The sequence below is a fragment of the Lathamus discolor genome, chromosome 4 (genome assembly GCF_037157495.1).
Source record: "Lathamus discolor isolate bLatDis1 chromosome 4, bLatDis1.hap1, whole genome shotgun sequence".
Taxonomy (NCBI): Eukaryota; Metazoa; Chordata; class Aves; order Psittaciformes; family Psittacidae; genus Lathamus; species Lathamus discolor.
The window spans coordinates 125,435,082-125,462,639 of NC_088887.1; the positions used below are offsets into that span (position 1 = coordinate 125,435,082).

The following is a 27,558-nucleotide window of genomic DNA, read 5'->3' on the forward strand; positions in this document are numbered from 1 at the left end:
TTTTTGTGACATTTTTTGTGTATTTTTGTCATGTTTTCAGAATGAGAGTGTTCACAGCAGTGATGTAAATGATGAGAGGATCAGGCCCCCGATGCTGCCAGAGGTGTTGCTGTAGCGAGAGGAGCACATCTGGCTTCTCAGATCCTGGGACCATGGGTTGGCAGCACGAGCAACAAGAAGGAGCTGTGCTTTACTTGTAAACCACACCAAGTTATGGTGGTGTCACCACAGAACCATAAACGTCGAGTCCCACAATGCCCATTTTGCAGCCTCCATCCAGCCCAAAGCCTCGCTTCAATATTGCTTGCACATAATCTTCGGTTTGTAACATTTGCTTAATTCCTTCTTGTTAAAAACCCCAGAGGAAGAATAGGCTAGTCCTAACCTCTTCTGGCCTGCAGTTCTGAGCTATTAATCTGTCATGTCAGCATATTTTATTAATACTCTTTTCCTGCGGACGAGAGGTGGAATACATCATAAGTCACTTACCATCTGCTGTGCAAGTGCGTTGTAAAGTATCTTTCTTCCATAGATTATTGCTTTGATAGATTAGGGGCTTGTACAGCCGTGATGCCTCATCCCATCAATTTTAAGCTCCCAGAAGAGCCTTCACGGCTGAAGTATCTGATCAATGTAAAAGTCTTCAACAGCATCCCACTGTGCCTCTGAGGGCTAAGAGAGTGCTATTACACCCACTTTCCAGATGAGGACATGGTGTCCCAGGTTTCTGATGCACTGCTTAAATAGACTGTTTTCTCCTTCTCTTCCATCCCTGGCAGTGGGGAGAGATATGCAGGTCTAGAGTGGAACAGCCTTTTCTACAGGTTGGATCAGGGATGGATCTGGATTCTAGAGGTGCCTCGTAGCATCTCAGCCTGTGAGCCATCTGCTCTGCATTTTGGAGCTTGAACACATCTACACCACCAGCTGCTATGGCCAGAGCTGCATCATTGCAGTTGCTGTATTACAGACCTTGCCAGAGCAGCAGCATCTGTGTGTGCAAAGCTCACCCACTGCTGTCAGAATCCACCTCACACTGTTTTAGCTCTATTTAAACCTCTGTGCTTAAGTATGGCGAATTGTGCTGAGATTACAAAAGTGAGAAAGAGGGAGGCACCAGGACAGAAGGGGTTTATTTCCCCCCTAAAGAAGGCAGCTAAAGAAGGGGGATGACCCTGAAGTGTCTTGCTCCATCTCACTGCAACTGCAAGATGGTGTCATCCCTTTCATTGCACTTATTTATTCGCATTTACAGAGATGAGGCATCTGTGAGCAGCTGATACATCAGCAGTTTCTGTTCTGCCTTCCCTGATGCAATGTCTCACAGCACCTCCGTGGCCTCCTTTGGCCTCACTTCAACAGCTCCACGTTCCTCTTGTGTTATTGCCCCAGAGCAGAGGGGGAACCGTATCCTGGGCTGCATCAAAAGGAGCGTGACCAGCAGGGCGAAGAAGGTGATCCTGCCCCTCTGCTCTGCTCTTGTGAGACCTCACCTGGAGCATTGTGTGCAGTTCTGGTGTCCTCAACATAAAAAGGACATGGAACTGCTGGAACAAGTCCAGAGGAGGCCACGAGGATGAGCAGGGGACTGGAGCACCTCCCGTATGAAGACAGGCTGAGGAAGTTGGGGCTGTTCAGCCTGGAGAAGAGAAGCTGCGTGGAGACCTCAGAGCAGCCTTCCAGTATCTGAAGGGGGCTACAAGGATTCTGGAGAGGGACTCCTCATTAGGGACTATAGTGATAGAACAAGGGTAATTGGTTAAAACCTAAACAGGGGAAGTTTAGATTGGATATAAGGAAGAAGTTCTTTACTGTGGGGGTGCTGAGGCACTGGAATGGGTTGCCCAGGGAGGTTGTGAGTGCTCCATCCCTGGCAGTGTTCAAGGCCAGGTTGGATACAGTCCTGGGTGCCATGGTTTAGTGTGAGGTGCCCCTGCCCATGGCAGAGGGGTTGGAACTGGGTGATCTTAAGGTCCTTTCCAACCCCAACTATTTCTATGACTCTATGGTTCTATAATCCCCTCCTTGAAGAGCTTTCTGAGCTGCTGGTACATCTGAGCCACTGACTGCATGAGTTTGGCCTCTGAAACCAGCAGTTTCTGATGTACTGGAGCTGGTGTCAGACCTGAAAACCACCTGAACTGAAGTGGTCCTTTTGGGAATACTCAGTCTTTCTGAGGAGGGCTCGGAAAACAAGGGCTGATCAAAGGCCTGATTGAACAAGATGTAGAGCAAGGGGCACAAAGTGCTTTTGAGTGCTGTACATCAAGTTAAACTTCATAAGCCTGGGGTTTTGTATGAAAGCGTGCATTAGCTGCATAAAGAAATTCAGTGTGAAGAGCTCAGGAACAGATCAAACATGAGGCACCCATGAAGATGGGGGATAAAGATGTCAATCAAAGGAATAAGGCTTATCAGTCTGTAGTCCAAGAGTTGCTGAGAGGCCATGGTCGTTGGGATGTAGCATTGCCCATCTGGATTTTCCCTGTATCTTGCCCTCCAGATACCACAAATCAAAGTGGACCACCCCTCCTTGCTGCCCCTAAGCACTCATCTCCCTCATCTTGGCATGCTTAGCACCCCAAAACCCTCACCTACCCAAAAGCAGTTCAGCATTCTCAGGGTTAAATCAGATTTGGTACCCAACCAAGACCTGGCAGCTGAATTTTAGCCCAGCATGAGACTTTTTATGATCAAATTATAGACCCCAGAAAAAGAAGAAAATATACCCCAAAAAGTCCAGCCTGAGGTTTATAATGGAAATCATGACAGAGCCCTGATTGTAGTAGCAGGAACAGCATCACTCTTGCACAGTCGTAAACTGGTACTGTCCTGCGGGGTATTGTAAAAGGAAATAAAGGCGTCTAAAGTGCGCTTGGTACCCACAAAACCTCTTAGGGGGTAGGTGCCATGACTGGATGGGAAAAGGGCTGCTTGCCAAGATGAACTTTAAAGGATTAAATCCACTCCCTGGTGTAAAGTGTCGTCCATGGTGTCCCTGTATCCCTGTGATGAGGGAGGTGAGATGCTGAACTGGTCCATTTGCAGGGCTCATGGTGGATTTTTGCCCCGTTGAGGCAGGTAAAATGAAACATGTCCTTTTCCAGGATGGGTGGTTGTCTATGCGTGAGTAAATTCAAATCACAGTGAGCTAACCAGTGTTGGACCGCAGTGATACTCTGCTCTTGTGAGACCTCACCTGGAGCATTGTGTGCAGTTCTGGTGTCCTCAACATAAAAAGGACATGGAACTGCTGGAACAAGTCCAGAGGAGGCCACGAGGATGATCAGGGACTGGAGCAGCTCCTGTATGAAGACAGGCTGAGGAAGTTGGGGCTGTTCAGCCTGGAGAAGAGAAGCTGCGTGGGGACCTCAGAGCAGCTTCCAGTGTCTGAAAGGGGCCTATAGGGATGCTGGGGAGGGACTCTTCATCAGGGACTGTAGTGACAGGACAAGGGGTAACGGGTTAAAACTGAAACAGGGGAAATTTAGATTGGATCTAAGGAGGAAATTCTTTCCTGTGAGGGTGCTGAGGCACTGGAATGGGTTGCCCAGGGAGGTTGTGAGTGCTCCATCCCTGGCAGTGTTCAAGGCCAGGTTGGACAGAGCCTTGTGTGGGATGGTTTAGTGTGAGGCGTCCCTGCCCATGGCAGGGGGGTTGGAACTGGATGATCTTGAGGTCCTTTCCAACCCTAACTATTCTATGATTCTATGATTTTTCATAATGTCGGTCTAACAAGGTGGAGGCTCAGCCTTTTCATACAATCATAGAATAGTTAGGGTTGGAAAGGACCTTAAGGTCATTCCAACATTAAAGTAGAAAAGCAAAAAGTAATAAAGTTTCTGCACCTCATCTTTATTATTATCTGGGCCATAAAGGGAGGCAAAGCATTTGTGAGTTGCTTGCAAATCCCAGCTTCTGAACTCCTGCCTTAGATGCTGAGTTTGCAACAAGTTTGGTCCATCCTCTCCAGGACCTCTTAAAGATCTAGTGTGAAGAATCCCTGCCCATGGCAGGGGGGTTGGAACTGATCTTAAGGTCCTTTCCAACTCAAACCATTCTGTGATTCTATGGAGCAGAAATGATGTTAGGCTCCAGGAGAGAGAATGATACAATAAAGAACAAAATACTCACATGTTATTGCCTTACTCACCCATGGTTTCTTGAGTATGACTTATGGAAGCTTCGATTTACACTGGTGCAAGCTTTATCTGCCTCTGTCTTGGCCAGCTCATTCTTAATACCGAGACCTATGGGCCTCTGCTGACTTTCTTGGTTAAATAAATTCAAGCAAATATAAACGTTAATGGAAGGCTCTTTATTTATGGCTAGAGTGGAGCACAGCCTCTTACACCATGGGTCCGATCCAAAACCCATTAATCCGAAGCCTACCGACATCCCTTCATCAGGCCCTATCTTTGGGCTTTTCCTTCTCACTATAAAAGGGGCAGTTCAAAGTTCACTTTAAACCCGATTACATTATCCCACAAAAGCCATTCTGCACAAAACTCCCAGCCTTTGGCACCTCCGGGGAGGCCGAGCATCGGGATATTTTAGTGGCTGTTGTTTGAAGGCTGAAGATATTCCTCCCGCAGCGATGCCTCTCCCCCTTCTCCTCTCCATGCCAACCATCCCACACTCTAAATATCTCCTCATGAAGCATTTTGCAATGCATCACGAGCTGTTTGTGGCCAAACACATTTTTGGCTCTTCTGGATGATACGGAACCTACTTACAGCTCTTCAGACACTTTCTCAGATCGTTCCTTGCCAAACCCTGATTTGTTTTGGCCTGGTTGGATGGGAGAGAGCTTTCTGCTGCTTTTATTAGCGTTATTAGTATTGTCTTGTTATTGTTTATTCAAGGATGCTTTCTGCCACATGTGCTTGGATAACCGCTGGCTTGTCATTCCAGTGTCTGCCTGAATGCATTCTTATGCTTCTTCCCTTCGCCCCTATATTTTACCTTCTCCAGTTCAAAAAACCCCCAAACTAACCCCAAACCACCACAAAAGCAAGAAAACAAAACAACACCCCAACAGCCAAAGAAGAGTTGCGTGCTCTTTTTGTGCTGAAGAAGGAAGAAGCATGTTAAAAAGCATGGAAAAATATAGGAGTTGTCCCACAGCGGATTAAGATGAGTCAGTAGTTGAAGCTGTTGTGTTTTCACATGGAAGTAGCAAGTTCGGGGTTATTCTCTTAGCATAAAGACTTATTGTTATCACAGCTGTGGGAGGGATAAAAGGAGCAGTGAGAAGGAGGATCAGCTCCTTGGTGAATATGAATTATTATAGTTTATTAAGGCTATGGCTTTTCACATCTGATCGTGTCTTGTTGGTATCAATAGAGCCTTTACATGGAGTCAAGTGGGGACTGGATTCAGAAGCTAAAAGGCAAGAAGAAAGTGTTTGGTTAGACCTCCGGAATGGTGAGAAACAGGGAAGCATCCAGCCCTAAACCTCTGTGTGAGCACAAATATATCCTTTAGGACGGCATCCAGACTTGTTGGGGTTATAGACAGCGTGGTCCTTCCCAGCCATGCCTGTTAAAACATGTGGGCATCCAGGCATAGTACGTGTGGCTCTGCAGGATTAGGAAGCTGCCAGTCTGACAGAGTGGGATAATTCAAGGCATCCTGGTGCCTTTATATCCGTGTTTAAAAATAAAGAATACTATTTATATTGCAGCAGTGGTGTTTGGGAGCCCTGGCTTGCTTTGTGCCAGGGAACTTGCGTGCATGTAGTAACAGGGATTTTGTACCCTCTGGTGTATCACAGTACTACAGTCCAGCCTACAGACCAGATCTGAGGACTGCTTGCAGGTTGGTTGCACTATTTCTTACTGAATTTAGGATAACAACCCTGACTTCCAGGGAAAATGGGGTGTTAGGCAGGTGGAATGGGATGTCCTCTATAGGACACAGCCTATGTGAGCTGGAGAAACAGACCTATACTCCCAACTAGGTCATACAAGCGCGGCCACACAATACCAGGCACACCTTTTGGAGGCAGCCAGAATCCTCCTTAGACCCATCTCACAGGGCCTGATGGGGACCCGGGATAGAGGTGGGATCAGAAGAGAGGATTTTGCATGCTGTCTTCAGGCTTTTGTGGCTGCTGGGCATGCAACTCAGCCTGGGAAAAGTCTGCTTGTATTTTGCCTTCCATTTCATGCGCATCAGCACTGGTGAGACAGGGGTATGTACCCGGGTATCAGTGAATCATAGAACGATCAGTTCCAATCCCTGCCATGGGCAGGGATGCCTTCCACTGGAGCAGCTCGCTCCAAGCCCCTGTGTCCAACCTGGCCTTGAACACTGCCAGGGAAGGGTCAGCTAAGGTGGCTCAAACAAGGCCCTATTTCTCTTTCCCATTACCTCACCTTAATGAGCTCCCTATAACCACCCTCCTGCCAAGCCCTTGACTTTTTGAGCGAAGTGACAAATGGCTTTCAGATCTGCCTTGCATTTTGCTGAGGGGAGAAGGAGCTTTGTGAATATTTACCCTGCAGATTTCCTCAATTAAAATAGCTTGGAGAGTATTTGTTCTGTAGATTCCATGCAATTAAGTGAATAAGCGATAAGGAGCAGCCCGTGTTTTCCAAGAGCAGGATGATGTCCAAGTGATAGCGCAGCAATGGCAAAAGGAACAAATGCCTGCCTGTGTTTTTATGCCAACCTATAATTAACTGTTGCAACAGCTATGGAATAAAATTCAAGTAACTCAGTGAAAAGTAAGGCCCTGAATCCATACTACAACCTCAAAAGGTTAACGAAGCTGAGTGCAAGGTCCTACACCTGGGTCAGAGCAATCCCAGGCACAGCTACAGGTTGGGCAGAGAAGAGATTCAGAGCGGCCCTGCAGGGAAGGACTTGGGGGTGCTGGTCGATGAGAAAATGAACATGAGCCGGCTGCAGTGTGCGCTCGCAGCCCAGAAAGCAACCGTATCCTGGGCTGCATCCAAAGGAGCGTGACCAGCAGGGCGAAGGAGGTGATCCTGCCCCTCTGCTCTGCTCTTGTGAGACCTCACCTGGAGCATTGTGTGCAGTTCTGGTGTCCTCAACATAAAAAGGACATGGAACTGCTGGAACAAGTCCAGAGGAGGCCACGAGGATGATCAGGGACTGGAGCAGCTCCTGTATGAAGATGAAGACAGGCTGAGGAAGTTGGGGCTGGAGAAGAGAAGCTGCGTGGAGACCTCAGAGCAGCTTCCAGTGTCTGAAGGAGGTTTATAAGGGTGCTGGGGAGGGACTATTCATTAGGGACTGTAGTGACAGGACAAGGGGTGATGGGTTCAAACTGAAACAGGGGAAGTTTAGATTGGATCTAAGGAGGAAATTCTTTCCTGTGAGGGTGCTGAGGCACTGGAATGGGTTGCCCAGGGAAGCTGTGAATGCTCCATCCTTGGCAATGTTCAAGGCCAGGTTGGACAGAGCCTTGGGTGACCTGGTTTAGTGTGAGGGGATTGGAACTTGATGATCTTAAGGTCCTTTCCAACCCAAACCATTCTATGATTCTATAATTCTATGATTCTCAAGTGCTCTATCTTGATCAGTACTTAATTCACAAACTTTTCATGATTGACATGCTCCATCATGGAAGATGAACCAAAGCCTGTAATCAGGTGTTTGTAGGTAAATGGAAAGCCTATCTGAACCAAGAAGGTGGAATCTGAGTCAAATCACACCGAGATCAAGAAGAAATCACTCAGGAAAAGAAATTAGTGCTTTCAACAAGAAGGATTCATCTCCAGTGTTTTCCTGGTGGTTTTAGTTAAGAACAAAACAACCAAGTCTGGGTGTTTCTGGGAAACAATGAAGGGATTTTGTACCTGGAAGATCATTCCTTAATACAACTACTTGGAAGACAGCTCAAGCTGGGATGTCTTAAGAATGTCTGAAAGATGTCTTAAAGGATGTCTAAGAAAATAAAAGACCAGGTTCTTGGGAGCTGGGCTGGAGCAACCTGCTCTAGGGGAAGGTATCCCTGCCTGTGGCAGGGGGTTGGAATTGGATGAGCTTTAAGGTCCCTTCCAACACAAACCAGTCTGGGATTCTATGAATCCATAAAGCAGAGTCATCTAGGAGAGAATTTCCTTGTTCAAATGGTTCCGGCTGAGTTCTGAAGCATTGAACTTTGCCTGGTACCTTGCCAGCCCTTGTCAATTAGGTCACAATGTGATTATGCCATTAATCCCCTTTCTGTCCCCAATCTCCATCAGAAAAAGACGCTTTTTTTCACAGTTGTAAATAGAAATACTTGGCTAAGATGGGGCTTTGAGATCCTTCCCATTGTGGGTGCTGTAGGTTCTCCATTCAGTCCATGGATTGCAATGAACCAAAGTGACCCGTGTCTCATCTTGGTTTTGCTTTGTTCAGCCTTGTCTGAAAACGTGTCCCATCAGCAAAGTCATGACTGGAGCTTTAGGAGCGTTCAGCCCCTTTGGTCACAGCTGGGTTTGACGGATGTGCACACAAACAGCATTGGAATACCTTCCCAGGAGCTTTGACAGCATAAAGTCCACCTTCTTTCCTGCAAGGCAGTCTTGTCTGAAAACCACTCCAAAAGCCCTTTGGATAACCTGGCCCTCATTCTGCCTTGCATGAGGTGGTCCCAAGACCCACTGAGTCAGAGCAAAACCTGGCGCAGCTCTCTCCTGGTCCCTGCTTCCCACTGCAGAGTCAGAATGGATGTTGGGATCACGGACTAGGTTAAAAATGGGCAGAAATAGGGATGTCTAACAAATGTCTTGCTCACAGATGAGGTGTTTTTACTCTCAGCCAGCATTTGCAAAGCCGGGACCATAATGGCAGATGCTCCCCTGAATATTTAACGCTATTCCCTCTATTCCAAACAGGCTATTCAGGCATTTTATCCTTTCCAGTCGGTCTCCATCTCTTCACTCTTGCAAATCACTGTTATTAATTACGCACCCACTGCTAAGCCCCAGTGTGGGGAGGACTCACAGCACCATAGCAAAGGAGGGGTTACTGGGCTTCATAGGGAAGAGAAAGCACCACCCCACCCTGAAGGGATCCTTCAGCTTTGGAGAGAGGAGCTGACAGCTGGTTTTTATTAGGATAGAGGCCTTTTAAAGGCAGTGTTGGGGTAGGGGTGGGACCTTTGGTCCGGAAGAGAAGCGTGTTCTGCTCAGTCCCAGGGCTGGAAGGTCGGGCTTGCGTGGTCTGCAGCCAAATGGTGCAAGAGTCATGAAGCTCTGCTTTGATTTTTCCTCTGCATGGTGATGGGAACTGGGCCGGTGCAGTGGGACAAGAGCTGGCCACTGCTGTGGCTTGGACTGGGCAGGGACTGGGCACTCCTGCAGCATAGGTGATGAGTGATGGTATTAAAGACTAGGTGAGGGAGACAAACAGCACTGAAATATAGGGGAAATGAGCTGTGGCTGTGGGTCTGAATGCAATCCCCTTACAGGCAGGTAAGCAGGGTGTTAGTGCACGAAAGCCTCTGTTACTTAATGGCAGGGTAGGAGGAGAAAAGGGGCAGAATAAAGCAGAGCTGTGAGGCTGCAGGTTTGAGTTTTACCCTGGAAAATGCTATAATCTTCTGTAAGGTGTCTGGTGGGGGAGAAATGTCAGGTTGCTGCAATCTTGATGCTTTATAGGGATGGCTTTGCATGCCAGAGGAGGATAAACTGTGGCCTTGTCCCCTTTTAAAGCTGTCCATGCTATAGCTACAAAGGAGTTTGTCTATGGGCTCTGTAAGATTTGGCCTCCATCACCAGGGTTTGGGCTCTACAAGAACCAAGGACCATTCACCTCCCTCTGACTGCACTTTCTTGGGACAAAAACCCCATTTCCATCATTTGCCTCAGAGTTGCCATGTATCACCGAGGTGTAACTGGAGCTGCATCCCCTCCACATGCATAGCAGTGATGCGATAGATGCTCACACGTTCTTCCTCTGCACCCCGTTACCTGCCATGGTGTGCTCCTGTTTTAACTCCCTGGCTGGCCTCAGAGCAACCTCATGTTAAAAAATGAATAATTCATTTCCAAGGAGCTGTTTTCCTTTCCCAGACATGTGGCATTTTCCCCTGGATGCTGCACAGAGCAGGAAGGGCTGTACCCAGTCTTGTATTTACCCCTCAGGAATATCAATGCTTCCTATAAGGCAGTCTAGAGAAAGCACTCCTTAAGTCCAGAGTGCTTGAATGAGGCCAGAGGAGGCCATGGAGCTGCTGCAAGGGCTGGAGCAGCTCTGCTCTGGAGCCAGGCTGAGAGAGCTGGGCTGGGGCAGCCTGGACAAGAGAAGGCTCCTGAAGGGGAGACCTGAGAGCAGCTCCAGTGCCTAAAGGGGCTGCAGGGAACCTGGAGAGGGGCTTGGGACAAGGGCCTGTAGGGCCAGGCCAAGGGGAATGGCTTGAACCTGCCCGAGGGGAGACTGAGCTGAGCTCTTAGGCAGAAGCTCTTCCCTGGGAGGGTGCTGAGGCGCTGGCACAGGGTGCCCAGAGAAGCTGTGGCTGCCCCATCCCTGGCAGTGCTCAAGGCCAGGTTGGACACAGGGGCTTGGAGCAAGCTGCTCCAGGGGAAGGGGTCCCTGCCTGTGGCAGGGGTTGGAGCTGGAGGAGTTTTAAGGTCCCTTCCAACCCAAACCAGTCTGGGATTCTGTGCAACCAGTAAGTGAATAGGGTCAAGAGCACAGACCTGTCGCTGACCTCTAATTCATCATTAACAGGCATTGCTCAGTAAAATCTGGCAGGGCTTGGGGGAATTAAGATAGATATTTCCCAATGTGTGGATGTGATCACCCTGTTTCGGGTGCCAGAGCTTAGTTTCCCATGCCAGTTGTGCACCAGGCTGGTAAATGACCATTAGCCTGAAGTTATTTATATTTATAGCTGAAGCCTATGTCTGAAGACGGCCAGAACACTTGTTTAAAGGGGAGGAATGGCATCCTGTCCCTGGCTGTGCTGCCATACGGCACCTTCCAGCCACCATTCCCAGCTCTATGATTTAATCCCCCCCCTCCTCCAGGACATTTATCAATGGGTCCTTTGAGCTTCACATGCAGAGCACAGCCTGATGCTGGGTGAAGTGCTATCCTAACCCCTCTGCGGGTGCGATGGCTTTCATAGCTCATTCATAGCTCACAGCATCTTGAAACTCACCGATAAAACCCTAATACCACAGCCCCAAGTGCACGTAACTATGTCATATTGATAAATATTTGCAGAGTGCCACAAGTTGGCATGGCTCTATAGAGATTTGTTAAATAAAGGAGCACAGCCGCCTGCTCCAGGAGAGTTTATGCTTCGGTCCCGGTACTGCATATGTTTAATGTCATCCCGAGTCATCCATAGAGGGCCTTTTCCTATAGGCAGGATGGAAGAAGAAGAAAGGGTGATGAGACACATGCATAGAAATGACTGATAAATGATGCTACTGAAACAGCATGGGTGGGCCTGTGGGACTAGGGATGCGACATGAGCCCTCAGCATATTTGCTGATGGCATGAAGCTGTCATCCCACTGGAGCGAAGGGATGGGATCCAGAGGGACCTGGGTCACGTTGGAGAGATAGGACCGTGTGAACCCCATGGAGTTCAGCAGGGTCCTGCCCCTGGGTTGGGGCAATCCCAGCACGAACACAGGCTGGGGGAGCCTGGATGGGGCATCCTGAGGAGCAGGACTTGGGCTGTTGGGTGAGGAGCAGCTCCCCATGACCCGGCTTCAGTGAGCGCTTGAGCCCAGAACCCCACCATGTGCTGGGGGCACCCCCAGAGCGTGAGCAGCAGCTCAGGGAGGGGATCCTGCCCCTCTGCTGTGCTCTGGGGAGACCCCCCCTGCAGCCCTGATCCAGCTCTGGGGCAGCAGCACAAGAGGGACGTGGAGCTGCAAAGCCAGAAAGGGTTCTTTGCTCAGCAACCACTCGTATCCCCTGGGTTAAAAGGGTTTGGAAAGCCCAGCTCTGATTCATTTATTGTCACACTGATGCGGTGAATTCTCTTTCCTGAGAAAGCCTGGAATACGGTGAATCAAGTTATCTTCTAACGGTGAAAACTGTAATAGCTTTGACTCATAGAAGCAGTGGGAAAGGTAATGGTTGCTAGAAATGAAACCCCATATGTATCCCCATATGTACCTCCTCACTTTCCAGGTGCCCCAAAAGCATCCATGCTTTGCCACCAGATGCTACTGTGTGCATGAGGAGCAGGAGACAAAGGTCTGCACCATTTCCGCTATGGCAGCCCTGATTCATCAAAGCACTTACAGCACACAGTGTCACATAGAAATTAAAAGGAATTAAACGTGCTGAAGTTTTATGGCACAGCGCCTGGGGGCTTCTCTATGCCCCAAAATGTCTCGGGTTAAAGGTTTTGGTTGGTTTTACAGTTCCTAAAGCTCTTCCTGAATAACCACTATATGCATGGGGTTAGTCCAGAGCACAGATGATCTAAAGGTCTTTCCTAACCCTAACCATTCTGTGGTTCTGTGGTACTGTCCTTCATGTATACATCCTTTCTCACTAGCCTTCTGGTTTCTTACTCTTTATCCCACCTTTTGGCTTCTACCTCCTACATCCTTCTGTCCGGATGAACATTGTGGACCAGCAGCTCTCATGAGCACTGCAAGGAGCAGATAATTCTGCTCCTAGCGCCATTATTTATGGTTCCCCAGCATGTTGTCCTCTCAAAAGCAACCTTAACAAACTGTTAGGGCTCAAGACAACCATGCAGAGCCATCTCCTCCTTTCCATATTCCTATTCCACACCATCATTTTGGGCCATTCAGCTCATAGCCCTAATATTTAGACCATGGAGGGCTGGTGGTAGGACTCGCCTTGGTGTGTTGTGTCTGCACAGCTCCAAGCACAGCAGGTGCCTCCTGCAAGATCAGGACTATTATGACTACCGCTACTCACTGCTTCTGCTCCTATTGATTAATAACAACCACATTTCCCCAGCAGCCCTTTAAAGATTAAGGTAATACGGAAAAAGGCTGTTTGTACAGAAATCAGGGCATTCGCACAGCGAGCTGGACCGCAATCGATATTCCAGGCAGTGTAAATAAGTCCTCCTTGGAGAACCCTGACAAAACCTCCTCCTTGTAGGCACGCTGGGGTGGAAATGGGAGTCTATAGCAGTCTGAGCACTTATGGGCAGCTGTCACACATAGAAAAATGGACACACTGTGCAAAGCTGCTGGCAAAGCCGGGTTTTAAATAGGGAATATAGTGCCTTGGGGAGCTTGGGGTTGTGTGTACAGCGCTCTTTGCAGTTCACATAGGAAAGCCCATTAGCAACCTGTGTATATGAACGCGATCTTTCCGGCACAGGGACACACACATAAACATATGATGCTGTATAAATAGCTGTTCCCAAAATAGACCTTTAGGAAATGCGTTCTTGGTCTCTTGGTCCTGGGACTAAAGCGTTTATTCTGCTCTTTCTTTCCACCTGACAGTCACAGTTACACTCAGTGTTCAAAATGACACCGGTGCTTTCGCAACCAGCACCCGTTAGTTCAGTCCACAGCTGACACAGACTCATGAGGTTTGAGGCTGAGGAGCCAGTTGTGCTTTGCTTTCTTAACGGTATTTTTTCTTAACCTTTCTTTTTTCCTTTTTCCTTTCTCTTTATCTTTTGCTCTTTTTTCCTTTCTCCTTTTCCTTTGTATTTTCAACTTTTCTCCTGTCCATTTCCTTTTCCCATTTTTTCTTTTCCTGTTCCCTTTTGTACTTTTGTTTTTTCTTTTCTTCTATTTTTCTTTTCCTTTTCCTTTTTAATTTCTCCTTTTCCTTTTTTAATTTCATTTTCCCTTTCCTTTTTCTTTATTCTCTTTCTTTTCCTTTTTTTCCTTTTCATTTTCTTTTTTTTTTCCCTTTTCATTTTCCTTTTTTTATCTTCTCTTTTTTCTTTTACTTTTCTCATTTTTTCCTTTTCCCTTTTATTTTTTCCTTTTTAATCTCTTTTTCTTTTCCTTTTTATTTCCTCCTTTTTTCCCTTTTCCTTTTTTCCCTTTTCCTTTGAATTGCCTCCTTTTTTCCTTTCATTTTTTTCCTCTTCCTCGTTTCCTCTGTCTCCTTTTTATTTCCTTCTCTTCTTTTCAATTTTATCTTTTTCTTCCTTTTCCTCCACCATGCAACCCCCATCCCCAACACCGCCGTGAAATCAAACCCCAAATCTCAACATCTGAACTTTCCACCGCTTAAAGCCAGATCAAAGAGCAGGAGGCTGAGGACCCCGAAGGCTGCGGCAGGACCCGGCGCGGCAGGACGCGTACCCGCACCCGGCGGGGGCAGTGCCGGGCACTGATTTCCTTAATGCCCAGCACTGATTTCCTCAATGCCCGGAGAAGGAAATCCACCTGACGGCATGAAAACTATCTTTGTCCTTTAATTGCGGAGCGCAGCAAAGCGCTGAGCGCCCTCGGGAGAGCTAACGGCGGAAAGTTTCCGGTGAACACACGAACGAGCTATTTCTGCCGCTAATCATTAACCGCTCATTACAATAACGCCCGTAGCGCTTGCGGCACCGGCTCCCGGCCCCTCGGTGGGGCTCGTGGGGGGGGAGATCGATCCCCAAGGGGGAATAACTCAAGCCCCGCGGAGCCCCGGCCCTGCCCGCGGGGGGATGCGCGGGGCGCGGAGCCCTTTGTTATGCTAATCCGGGCTGACATCACGCCGCATATCAAAGCCGACGGGGCCGCATATAAGGAGGCTCCGCGGGCTGCCCCGCCAGAGCCGGTCCGGACCCAGCGCAGCCCCGGCACGGGTGCAGGTAAGAGGGGACCGGGATGGGGGGTACGAGCCGCTGCTGGGATATGGGGGAGAGGGGAGTGACCGGATGGAGCACCCCGAAACGCTGAAGGGGTGGCCAAGAGGAGGGCAAAGAGACTTGGGGGGGGGGGGGTGTCAAAGGGAAGGGGTGGCTTGAAGGCTGCAATAGGAGACCTCGGGAGGGAGGCGCAGGGATTGCGGAGACCCGGTGGGATGCGGGGAAAGGTGAATCTTGGCGGCTGCAAAGGAAAGAGGAGACCCAAGGGGATATAGGGGCAGAGGAGGTTTGGAGGCTGCAAAGGAGAGGGGAGACCGTGCAGAGGGAGGATGCAGGGAGAAGGGAGACCCAGGGGAATGCAGGGAAAGCTGGCTCTTGGAGGCTGCAAAGGAAAAGGGAGACCCGGGGGCATGCAGGGATTGAGGAGGTTTGGGGGCTGCAAGGGAGAAGGGAGACCCCAGGGGGATACAGGGAGAGAGGACACCAGGGGTTGAAGGGAGGGAGGAGACTCAGAAACCTGGGATCTGGTGGGGTGCAGGAGAAAGGGGGGGACCTAAGGTCTGCAAGGGAGAAGGAGACCCACAATGTGTATAGAGACCTGAGATGAATGCACTGTATAGCAGAGGGGAGACCCAAGGGCTACAAAGGTCCCATCTGAGGGCTGAAGTGAGAGAGCTGGAGCCTGAGAGGTGGAAGACGGAGAAGGGTATGGGGATACCTAAAATGCACGGGTTGCAAGGGGCACATGTGGGTTGTGGTGGAGAAGGGAGGTGGAAAGAGGAGACCTTGGAGCTGCAAAGGAGAGGCTGCATAGAGAGGGGAGACCTGGGGGCTGGAATCAGCCCGACCACCCATTATTCCTTGTCCCTGCTCCCCATCCTCGCTGCAGGTCAACTGGGGATGTGCTACACCTGGGGCAGAATCGGAGGCTGGCACCAGGTTCAGATGGATCTTTCCTTCTTGGGTGGGAAAGCTGGAAAAATGGGATGGATATTCACACATTTCTATGTAATTCATATTGTCTATTCCTGTCTTTGGGATCGGACTCTTGGAGGTGTTGGATGGGTAGCGTTCTCAGTGCACAGGAGTGGGGCTGGCTGCAGACAGCCTCGGGTAAGAGAAAAGCAAGCATTGAGTTAAAACCAGTTATAGCTTTTAGGAGCCCACAGGCCACTTGCTGCTGGTTTGATCAGTGACCCAGAGCTCTCCAGAGCTGTAAACATCACGTCTGCCCCAAGAGTCTCCCTCCCCTCCCCTTACAAATTCCTCTTGCAAACGTAACCTGTGCTGGGCTGAGTGGAAAAAGGCGTTATTACCTCCCCGAGTAACAGGGGTGTGATTGCAGGCCAAGCTTGCAGCTCACAGGGTGGGCATAGGGGGGTACATCACTTTTATTCTTCCCTGGGGGTCAGAACCCACCTCCCTCCAGTGTGTTTTCTTTAAGGTAGGGGATAAAGCAGAGGGTGATGTTGTCTGGTCAGGGTTAGCGAGAGGGTTTTAGAGCGTCTGAGACATTTTACACCCGACTCTTGTGTTGTTCAGCAATTCAGCAGAGGGAGATAAGGGGTCTGAAATATCTAAATGGACACTAAAAGGCATGGGCAGGATTAAGGGCTGAAGGTTTCCAGTGTGCTCATGGAAGGGTGGGAAGAAAAGAGCTTCCTGAGATTAAGAGATATAGAAATACCCCGAAACAAGGAGTCTGCCTGGATGCTCGCAGGAGCACTGCCTTCAAGGGACACATTGAACCCGACTCCGAGCAGGCATTATGGAAAAACAACCCATAGTGATGGAATCCTGCCTCCCTTGTAGTCAGTTGGAGTTTTGTCTCGGACTTCAAGGGAACAGGGAACTTGCCCCTAGAGGTTATTAAAATCCTTTGTAATAACAGCACTTCTCTAGTAACCCTTTACACCAGGCGCTGGGGTTGCAGTAGCCAAAACCCATCGTGAATGGAAAAATACACTGCAGATAGCAGAGAAACCGCCCCAAAACATGCCTTCCCCCAACCCAATTGCTCCCAAAATGGAGCTATCGGGGCAGAAAGCTGCAGATGGGGCAAATCCCAAGCTTGGGGTCAGGTGGGATGTGCTTTTCCTAGGGTAAGGGGTTCGCTGAAGTGATGCCGACTGCTCCAGCCATTCCCAGTCCTATCCCAAACCCCTTTGAGGGTGCAATGAGGGGGGATGCCGGCACGCAGTGCGACTCCCGAGGTGCAATGTGGCAGGCAGGGTTTTCTGTTTATTTTAGTATTGGCTTTCAGCTGGGGTGGGAAATCACCGCAAAGACCACAGAGAGCAGCCCGGAGCGGTGTCTGAAGTGAATAAGTGAAGGGAAACCCATTTACTGCTATTAATACCGCTGCTAAAATAAGCAAGCAGTGCCCTGGAGACACAGAGGAACCCCTCTGTAAGAATTTAAGCCCTGCACCTGGTTTGTTTGTGTGTTTGGGCTGAAGAAGAGAACAGCAACAGTAAAAGGCGGAAGGAGGAAGGATCTTTGAGAGCTTTTGTGTCCTCCTGGATGCTCCCTAGGGACAGGAACGTGATTTCATGTTTACGGAGTTGCAGCCTTTTCCGTGAGCTCCAGGTGCCCCAGGACTTGGAAGGAGTGAGAGGCAGAGTTAATGAGGTGAGAAGGAAAGCAGAAGGGAAAAGAGCAAAAGGCATTTTGTTGTAACAGATCAGACCGAAACGTCTGCAGGGCACGGGCACCTGCGTTGAGTTGGGCCGTGCGGCTTCCATCATTTGTGTTCTCTGCAGGAAAAGAAGGGAGAGGAATAAAGAGGGAAATCTGGAGGGATGAATTTGGGCTCGTTTCGGGTTTTATCTTCTTTTTGTTACACAAACCTTTTGGAGAGAGGGGGGGGGAATAGAAAACCTGAAGCAGCGGGTGAAGCCTTGCCATGTGCAGGGTTAAATGGAAACATGCAAGCAGACCATAACTCAGGGTGTAATTCAAGCCATACGGTTTGTCTGTCTGTTGACTCGGAAGGTTCTATCAAGACTTGGCGAGGGAGGGGACTGAGAGGGGAGAATCCAAACTCTTCGTGATTCATAAACCACTCCTTTGCAATTGGGATAATAGAGCTCTCTCCCGCGACGGCTCACTCAGCCTCGGAGCTAACCGTGGCTCGTGCTCTTTCTCTCTCCTTTCAGGTTCTTCAATCCCCAAGGACGAGCAACACCCAAACTGAAGGGAAATACGTTGTGCAGAAAATTAGGAAAACCCCTTTTCTGTGTTATTCTTTTTCCTTTGGAGAAGCCGATTTCCTTCATCAAGTGGGGGAAAGTGGAGAAAATGAAGCCGAATCCGCGGTTTTTCTTAGCTGGTTTTCTGTCCTTGATTCTGCAGACGGGGCTTTGCTATGGGATAAAATGGATGTAAGTACCTGCCTATCTCTCTCTGCGTTTTTAAAGCCTTTGTAGGCATTGCTGTTCTCCTCCCCAGCTTTTGCTATTTGAGGCACGCTGTGAAGCTGTTTAAAGAGCAGCGAGCGCTGCGTCTCTCCAGGCGTTCATTGATTTCAAGTGTGTGTGTACTAGGGGCTTGTGCTAACAATACGTCTCCATCTTCTTTCCAAAATATGCATGATTTAGGCTCTCTTTTTATCTTCCCCTCATTGATACCCAAGGAAAAGCACACACTTGAGTGCTCACATGAGCCACTTCATGGAGTTTCTAGCGTTAGCTCCTACCACGCTGGGGAACTCTCCCACTGGGACCGCTGGTCGTGCTGAGTAGGAGATGAGAGCAATAGGGACGGCTGCTAAGATAATGCCGCCAATCTCCAACCACAGGGGATGCTTGACAGATAACATGGGTGTTTTTTGTGGACCTTTTAACCTTTGGATTTCATGAAGGGTGTTAAAAACGAGGCAGGGGGGAGGAAGGAGGGTGAAGAAATACCAGGGAGTGTGGTCAAGTCTGGATTGAGTTTCCTCGGAGGTAATGTCACTGCAAACAAAGTGAAAACATCACTATCTCATGTCTTTGCTTAAGCAAGCAATCAATTAGTTGCTTGCTGCAAAATAAACAAACAAAGCCCCTCCAGCACCCATCTGGTTTTGTGTCCTCGATGAGTGATCTATCTTTTCTACTCGGGTTTGAAGCTGTGCACAGAACAAAGAAGGGGGGATGTGGGCTAGACCTAAATGAGCATCTTCCGTACAAGAAAAAGCCCAGATGCAATGACAGGAAGAGCCTGTTGTGTACTTTATAGTGTGTTGAGGCAAGGATCTTTGGGTTAGGTAGAGAAACCGAGATGAGAGGTCCCTGCTTTGTTCTCCTTACAGCACTGGCCCTGTGCTACCTCTCAGTCCCATTTCACTGTTCCAATCATTGTCATTTGAGGCTCTCCTGGAGTCACCTTTTATAAAGGCTCTCTTAAATCTGGATATCTGCAGATTAAAAGGTCTTGTTAGAACCAGTGTTTTCAATGCCCTGCGTGCAGTCAGGGGAGAGATGACCTTCCAGGTGGCAATTCATCCTCTTCAAAGAGAGACATCCAGCACAACTGTCAAAAGATGCAGGGAGCTGCTTGAGACCATAATTACATGTGTAAAGAGAAGCAGGGTGAATCCCTCTGTAGAGTGTTTAAATGCACATGGCTGGGGGGAGAAATAGGCAGCCTACTTTAAGGCATCTTTCACTTGCTGTCTCCATCCTCTAAGGACCACCTTGGAAACAGAGGAGAGTCAGGATCTGATTTGTTCTTCACTGTCTTAGCTTTACACCTTGTAGTAGTGACCATGGCTAAATTACACAGCCCAACCGTTTCTTTCTGTCAGCTTCCTTAAGTATTTAGGCTCTCAGCTCTGCATCTATCTATCTATCTATCTATCTATCTATCTATCTATCTATCTATCTATCTATCTATGTATCTAAAGTATGAGATAGATATATGTACATCCAGCACCTTGCACGGGGTGGGCATCTCCTCTCTGCAGGGCATTTATCACCATACCCATGAGGTGGCAGAGCCTGGACTCACTCAGAACCTTTATTTCTATGCAGCACAGACATCACGCTGGCTTGTGGCACCCTGACTCCTCAGGGCACTTACGTAGAGGCCCATAAATGAGTGGAGGTGCTCTCTCAAACACTTGCCATTAGGGTCCCACGTAAGCAAGATGCTAAATCCTGAGCAAAGAGCCTGGGTTTCCCCAAAGGGCAAAGGTGAGATGAACTTCAGAGGGAACCTGATAGCATTGTGTCAAGCCATAGACATGAAAAACAGGTTGGAAAGCAGCGCCAGGTCCCCATTACTTTGCTGGCAAAAGCAGCTTTTTGGCTGGGAAGCGGTTAAGTGCAAAAGCTGCTTTTGGGGATGGGGGAGAAGCAGTTGGAGGAAAGAGGCTGCAGTGGCTGCTCCTCCCCTTCCCAGCAGACGTATCCCCCCTATCGCAGAGCGAGTGGGGAAGATGAAAGCCAGGATTAAAGTGGCATTTGAAGCACGAACTGCATCCAGATGTGCTCTCCTCACACCTGTTTAAAGCCTGGCAGGGACCTGCACTCCCTGTCCCAGGGCACTTCACCACTGGGATGCTGCCAGTTGGGATCTCACAGAATTACAGGGGTTTTTTGCTTTCATTTGGTGTTTTTCCTCATTTCTCCACCTTTGTTTTTCTATGGAAACATGGGCCAATTTTCCCCTCCTCCCCATCACTTTCTTTTGCCTGCCATCACTGGGGCTAGGGTACCATCCTTGGAAACCCTCTGGGTAAACTCGTATGGAACAGAGATTGGTGCTACTGAATACCAAGTAATACCTCAGAGCTGCAATCACAGCCCTGGACTCACATGCTGGGTGCTGCACGATCAAACCCTGCCCCTTCCAATGCTTGTGGATAGAGAAGGAGGGGGGGAAAGGGACGGGATGAAGAGGGAGGAAAGTGCTATGAGATGTTTTCAGTCTTAAGCTTGTCTCAGCGGTCTGCCCGCTGCGATGTTGTTGTAGGCAGGGTGCCAGGGAGAGCTTCAAAGAGGGTTTGGGAGGGAAAGGGGAAGATAAGGGGGTGGGTTTTGCCAGCCTGGGGAAGAGGGAGCGACTGATATGAGAGGCGATAGGAAACTCAATTTTGATGCAGGGTGTGATGTAATTGCAGGGAGAAGAAAAACACCCTCTTCAGCTGTTTAGTGTTTCCCTGTAATACAATTACCCCCCATAAATCAGTAGAAACAGGGAGAAGCTAAAAGGGAGTTATTTGTTTTGTTTTAGTTGGCTTAGTTTTACGAGTTCTATGGTCCAGACCCCCATGGTTGTAAATCACCACTGTGCCCTTCCCTGCCACGGATGCACTGCTGAGCATCCAGTGTGGTGCATGGATGATCAGCAGCTCATAAACGTGTTCTTGCTGCTGGAGAGATTGCATTTTGGCCTGAAATCCAGGGAACTAATAGAGTATGGACAGATCTTTGCAGGATCGGGGCTGCCATGGAGAAGCAGCCTTTCAATTCAATGCATATAAGACCCTGAGTCTTATTTTTGCACGCTGCGTTCTGCAACCACTTTCCCATCCTACAGCAGGGTTTTGTTGCATCACTTTGTGGTCCCCAAGGCTTGTTTTGGATGGGGAGGCAAGGCAGCCACTGGTTTCAATGGGAGATGTCTTAATGCCAGTGCCTGTAGGGACTCTTATCACACTACCCACCTCCCTTTGCACCCTCTTTAGCTTTCCTAGGGGGGCTTGAGTTTGGCCAAGCAGGTTGCTGAAGCAACGTTTTTGGGTTGAGCTGAAAAACAGATGAGCACTAGAGGGAGCTGCAGCCAGATGTGCACGCCAGAGGTCTGAAGATGTTGGGATATAGAATCATAGAATCATAGAATATCCAAGCACAAAGTAGTTTTAGAGGCACTTCTGTCTCCTTAGGGGCTGGCATCTCCTCTGTTCAGGACACAGGTTGGGCTGTCCCCCTGTATTGAGTGTCACCCACCTTCAATACAACAGTGGTTGTAAAGAAGCCCTTTGCAGCAAGTGGTTGTGCATCTTTTGGGGTCAGCCCACAACAGCAAGTGGTGGTGTAAGGAACCCCATCATTTATGCATGGAGCTTGGCCACTTCGAGAGAAGCCCCTGTTGTGCTGGCCTGAACGTGCCCCGTGCTCTCTGGAGCCAGCCCAGCTTTGCTGCGCATGGTTAAATCACTGCCCTTCAGGAGCGCTTTGGTGAACCCAGGATGTCCCCCAGCTCCCCAGCCTCGAGCAGCACCTCTCTGCAGCCAGCAGAAAGCAAGGAGGGGTGGTGGGGAGGGAATGGAAAGGGTTTGTGCTTCCCAGCACCGTCTGCTTCTCTCCTTTAACCAGGGAAGGGGGGAGCCGGGACATGGGGGCACGGGCGCCTGCGAGGAGCCCGTCTGCCTGGCAAAGGGGCTGCTAGATGAGCTGCTGTGAAAGGACTGCAGGATGGGGAGCGAAGGAGAAGGGGGGGGGGACACACACAACGGCTTTGAAGTTTGCTCTTCGCTCGGGAAAACTTGACAAAGCTCCATGGCCTTCCCCAGCGCTCAGGGAGCCAACGCGCCGCTGGCATCCACTTCAGTCGAGCTTGGGTGGAAGTCAACAGCCCTGTGCCCGCTGCTGCCAGAGCTGGATTTGGCACCGTGTCTGAAAGCAGCTCTTATTTGAAGCTTTTACTTCTGGGTTGGTTGTTCCCCCCCCCCCCCCCCCCCCTTCTTGATTTCTTTTTTTCCCCTCTTTTTCTATATAAATCTTGCTGTTCTGTTTAAAAACTCTTTGCAGAACCAGTGGGATGTGGTGGCTTTTCCAGCGCTTGTTGGTTCCGAGACCAGAACTGATGCAGGGCAGGGCAGCAGGAGCATGGGCTTCCTCTGATTGCCAGGACAAGGTTATTGTAGCAGTTCTGCAAGGCTTTTCCAGTTGAAAACCCGGGGAAATGAGGCTTCTGCAGATTAAAAACCCTCAATGAGATCGAATGTAAAAACCCCACAGACTCAATGTCTGCCTCCATTAAAGTTTACCGCACACTTCACTGTGCTTAAATCTTTCTTTTCCCACCCAAATCTCCGCAAGATCGAGCTGTTTAAGAATAGGCATAAAAGAGTGCCTTTGCAGAAAACAAAGTGGACGATTTGGAGCAGAAGTTCATGGTTTCACTAACAGCCCTTCTGTGAGGCCTTTCTTGGGTCACATCACATACGGGAGGACAGCGAGATGCCCTCCAGAGAGAGCCCACATCAGAAAGAGAGAAGGTCCTTCCACCCTTTAAGGGTGTTTTAAAGGGCATCAATGCTTCACTGCTCAGTTCAAGGAGTTTTTCCTCCCTTTGGCTAGATCAGGAGCAGTGGTCCTTGTAAACCAAGTAATGTATGGCTTTTACTGATACCTGCTCAGATTGGATGGTACTTATCCCAAGGTGCTGCTCCTATGAACAGCCTCCTCACAGAGCCCAGATCTGCAGGATTGGGCCCATACCTCTCAAAGGACCTAACACTGTGGAGCATTCATGTTTTGGAATGAATTTATTAACTGCCTGGGCTAATTAAAAGAGTAAATGAAAGTCATGATCTATCCATGCATCATGTTTCCTCTCTAATTACGTTTATGGTTTGCTGTCAGTTCCCATAACTTCAGTCGAAAGCTCTGCTATGCTATATATAAAGCAGGAGATGTTTGGCTTGGGGCCTGTTTATTTAAAGGGATGGGTCAAATATGTGTGTATAAAAAAGCCCAGTCATCCCCTCCGGTGTCCTCAGCTTTCTGAAGAATGGAAGATGGGGCAGGAGAATCAAGGGAGGAGAGCGTGACGTTAGGAAGAGGGCACAGTGAAAACCAGCATTAGTTGGGTGGTGGCAGGTAAAAGTGTGAGGCCGGATGAAGGTGTTTATCAGGTTTTTGCCACCAGATGGAGGACTAAAGGCTATTCTGCAAACTATGCCCTTGAGGGCTGCTTTATTCAGGCTGACTGTACCCCATCGGCTCCAGCTCTCCTCCCACTGATGGTGGTCAATGGAGACTGGATAGAGATAGGATAGAAACCATCAAATCCCACCATGGACAAGCCTTTTCTGGGGGAAGATGATTTCCTTTACACTGCTCCACAAATGGACTTTGTTCCCCATCAATATCCTTTGCAGGCAGTGGGCATCCCTCCATGGTGCTACCAGAATGCCTTTCCATTGGGAGGGTTTGGACCGGCAATGGGTGGAGAAGACATTTCTGAGTGCAGGACAGAGACTGAGCAAACCTGTGCTGTCAGGGCATGGACTAGATGACCTAATAGGCCTCTCGCATTCCTGATCTGTGATTTATTGATGCACTTTTCGGGCTCGCAAGCGACTGCAGTAACTGTGAGTTTTCTTTTCCATCTCCATTACCCTTTACTTTTTCCTCCCGACGCTTGGAGATGTTTCCAGTTATAGGTTCTCAAAAGCAAAGGCACAAAGGTCAGGCCTGGGAGAGGTCTGGAAAACACTTTCTGCCTCTTGGATCTTTGTTCCTGGTGGGTTCCCTGGAGCTCAGTTGGTTCAATGGGAAAAAGCCACTGCTGCCATTTAGTGAGCTCTCCTCAATGGGGCCATGGTCCTTCCTCTCTTTACTGTCTGGCAGATATTTTCCCTCTTCCATGAAGAATTTCTTTCTTGTTGCATTATGTATCTGCTTCTGTAATGGTGATCGTTTCAGGCCATCTATAATAACGTGATCTTGTTGTATCGCATCCGCTTTTATCACAATGGGGATGAGTTTCAGTCTGTATTCAGCTGTCATTCCATCCTGCCAGTGGTTATTTCTGCTGTTCCCGACTTGTCTGTAATGGTGAGATGCAGGTGCCTCAATGTAGGCTTCCAGGTCCTTTAAAGATGCTGAAGACATCTATACAGGACTAGAAAATGTAGTGCAGGACCTAGGAGAAACATCCCAAGGCCTCTAAAGCATCACTTAGTACCTCTGATTAGAAAACTGAGCTTGTGCCCTGTAGTGCAGCATCTCTCAGAGCATTCCTCATGCGCCTGAAGCTCAGAATGTGAAGCTCTCTCATTTTGCTGCCTCACCCTGCCTGCTTATTTTGCTGCCGGGACACGCTGGGCTGGAGTATTTGTCATTTTAACCCTATTGGTGACGAGCTGCTTTGGCCTCTTGCCTGATGTGTGTTTCAGCCCATTCCTGAGGGCCGCTGATAGGCTTTCTGGGATAAGTTTTCACAGGTTGCTGGTGCCAAGTGCTAGGGGTTGGACACATCTCACCCAGCTCTGCGCTTATACAGTCCAGATGTCTGCATCCGAGCTCAATGCCTGGGTTCCCTTTATAGTGCGGAAATGAGCACTCCTAGGGCATGATGTTATCCTATTGTAGATCTTCAAAGCACATCAAGCTAATTGCTCTCTAGATGTGGCTTTTCCTTTCCATAGGCTGAAGGAGGACCCTGAAGGACTACCGTGAGGTCCAAACCATAGAGTTTTGCAGCTAGGTGATATTTACATTGTCCAAAGACTCATGGCTCTACCTTCAAGAATATGATATATCCGAGATACCTGAGCATCCAGAATGTCCCTAGTGGGTTTCATCTCCGTGAGCTCAGGTCCAGCACTGGGTCACATCTAACTAAGGCAGGATGAGTTGCCTTCTGAAGGTGCCCTTCTTCAGATAAGGAAGCATTGCGTGGGCAACAGTGGGAAAGGGAATGAGATGAACTACAGGGCAACTAAATACTCCCCTTTCCCTTCCCCTTGAAACTCACTGGCCAAAACTTCTGCTTGCTGTACATTTAATGGACCTCTTTAAATACATATAAGATGCATATATTTGCATAGCTAGCAGAGCGGTGGTTTCCCTTCCAAGTTTGTACCTGATCATCTAGTGCCAGCAAAGCCAAACTCCATCCACCTGGGAATTTGTCAGTGCAGACCTAGTCAGCCCTAGCAAGGATCATAGCTTTCCCCAGCTGGAATAGTGGTTGGGGTTAGCAGTTATGTGCAGCCCAGAGAGAGCTCCAACATACACAGCAGCTGGTTCAAGCCAAGCTTGAGGGAGCTGGTGGAACATAGATGTGTTTTCCTGAAAACCGGAGATCAGAGCTAATACCCACGGTCTTGGTTAGGGCTCAATTTTAGCTCCGTTTCCATCTCATTTAACTTCTGAAGGATGTGGATGTTACAGTAATAAAGTGAAATGCACCCAGAAATGGGTCTGCTAATAAGCCAAACTAACCAAGATGGCTTAGGATGAAACTGAAAGGCAACACATTTAACAAGGAGAGAAGGAAATATGTGTTAAGGCACTTGCGTTGCCAGGATCAGATGCCAGTTACTGATGCAGCCAGCTAGAAAGTTGTTTTATGGGAATGAATAACGTTTATGACTGCCCTAAGCAGGTCATAAAGATACAAAGAGAGTTACACACCAGGCTTCTGCTGCTCGCTGTGGGTGCTTGGGGAAGAAGAGCACGAGTGGTAAATGCTCCATCCCTGGCAGTGTTCAAGGCCAGGTTGGACAGAGCCTTGGGTGACATGGTCGAGGGTGAGGTGTCCCTGCCCATGGCAGGGGGTTGGAACTGGATGATCTTAAGGTCCTTTCCAACCCAAACCATTCTGTGATTTTATGGTTCTATGCATGGCAGCATTTGCTGTTTTCTTTTTCCCTTGGAAACGCTGGCAATTACGCACTAGAAGAACCAGTGAGGTCTCTGGGGTGCCGTTGGTTTCTTCCCTGGTGCTAGTGGATCCCTTCTCAGTATGCGCTTTCCCTGCACATACTCTCATTGTGCTTCCGCACTACATTTTTGGAGCCTACAGAAACAGACTTATCTACATGCAGCAGTGATGGATTTGGTGAAGGCCCTTGGCGTTAATGCGAAGGGAAAGCATCTGTTTTGCAAACGTGGTGGCTTTTCCCTGGGCCTTGCAGGGGATTTCCTCCGTAATTAATTACATGACATTTAGCATAATCCTCAGAGAGTGAGTGAGACAGATGCTGAACGCAAAACCCTGATAACACCAACTTTGCTTTCCCTCCCCCCTCCGAATACCACAGTCTTGGAAGACCCAGCTTTCTGTTATCGTGGGAATGATGGGTCATTTTTCACTCTGTTGGGGGGTCTGTCCTCTTCATTCTTCAGCAAAAACCCGCCCCATAAGGATTTACACGTTCAATCAACTTGGCATGTGCGCCAGGAGCTTTGTCCAGGCTCTCCGAGATGATGGAGAGTGCACTTCTAGAGGGTGTTTCTTCCCACCTACCTTAAACACCTACTTTAGATGGGATAAATCACTCTTCATAGTTGCCTATCTTTCTCACCAGCTTAAACTAAACACCTATTTACAGGTAGCTAAAATGAAGCCAGATGAACTTCATTTGTAGTTCACTAGATTGGAGGTGATGGAGAAGCATTCACTAGACTGGAGGTGATGGAGACAAGTTCATAGACTGGAGGTGATGGAGAAGTGTGCATAGGCTGGAGGGGATGGAGAAATTCACATTGACCTGAAGATTAACTGGGATTTCTTGCAGGTTTTAATGCCTTTTTGCATGCGTTTGCCTCCTCAGAGCCTTGTCCAAGACTCCTTCAGCTCTGGCCCTGAATCAAACCCAGCACTGCAAGCAGCTCGAAGGCTTGGTGGTATCCCAGGTACAACTGTGCCGCAGCAACCTGGAGCTAATGCAGACCATCATCCAGGCGGCACGGGAAGTGATAAAGACCTGCCGTAAAACCTTCTCGGACATGAGGTGGAACTGCTCTTCCATTGAGCTGGCTCCTAACTACCTGCTGGACTTAGAGAGAGGTAAACAGCACTGCTGTCAGCCGGGGACATGAGTGAGTAGAGTCAGTCAGTGTGTGCGTATGTGTGCTGGGGCCGGAAGGGTCTTGCTAC

At 48.9% G+C, this 27,558-nt stretch overlaps 1 protein-coding gene across 2 annotated transcripts in view; it reads left to right on the plus strand.

Moving 5' to 3' along the window:
• Positions 1–14,633: 14,633 nt before the first annotated feature.
• The window catches only part of WNT11 (Wnt family member 11), a 29,458-nt gene continuing 16,533 nt past the window's right edge, over positions 14,634–27,558 (plus strand). Inside the window, exons 1-3 of one of the 2 annotated variants that reach the window (XM_065675898.1) lie at positions 14,634–14,736; positions 17,892–18,116; positions 27,233–27,468. In XM_065675898.1, the coding sequence (XP_065531970.1) occupies positions 18,034–18,116; positions 27,233–27,468 (319 nt within the window). In that variant the 5' untranslated portion in view covers positions 14,634–14,736; positions 17,892–18,033. Of the gene's footprint in view, positions 14,737–17,212; positions 17,365–17,891; positions 18,117–27,232; positions 27,469–27,558 lie in introns of those variants that run through there. The other variant, XM_065675897.1, reaches the window with a different exon arrangement.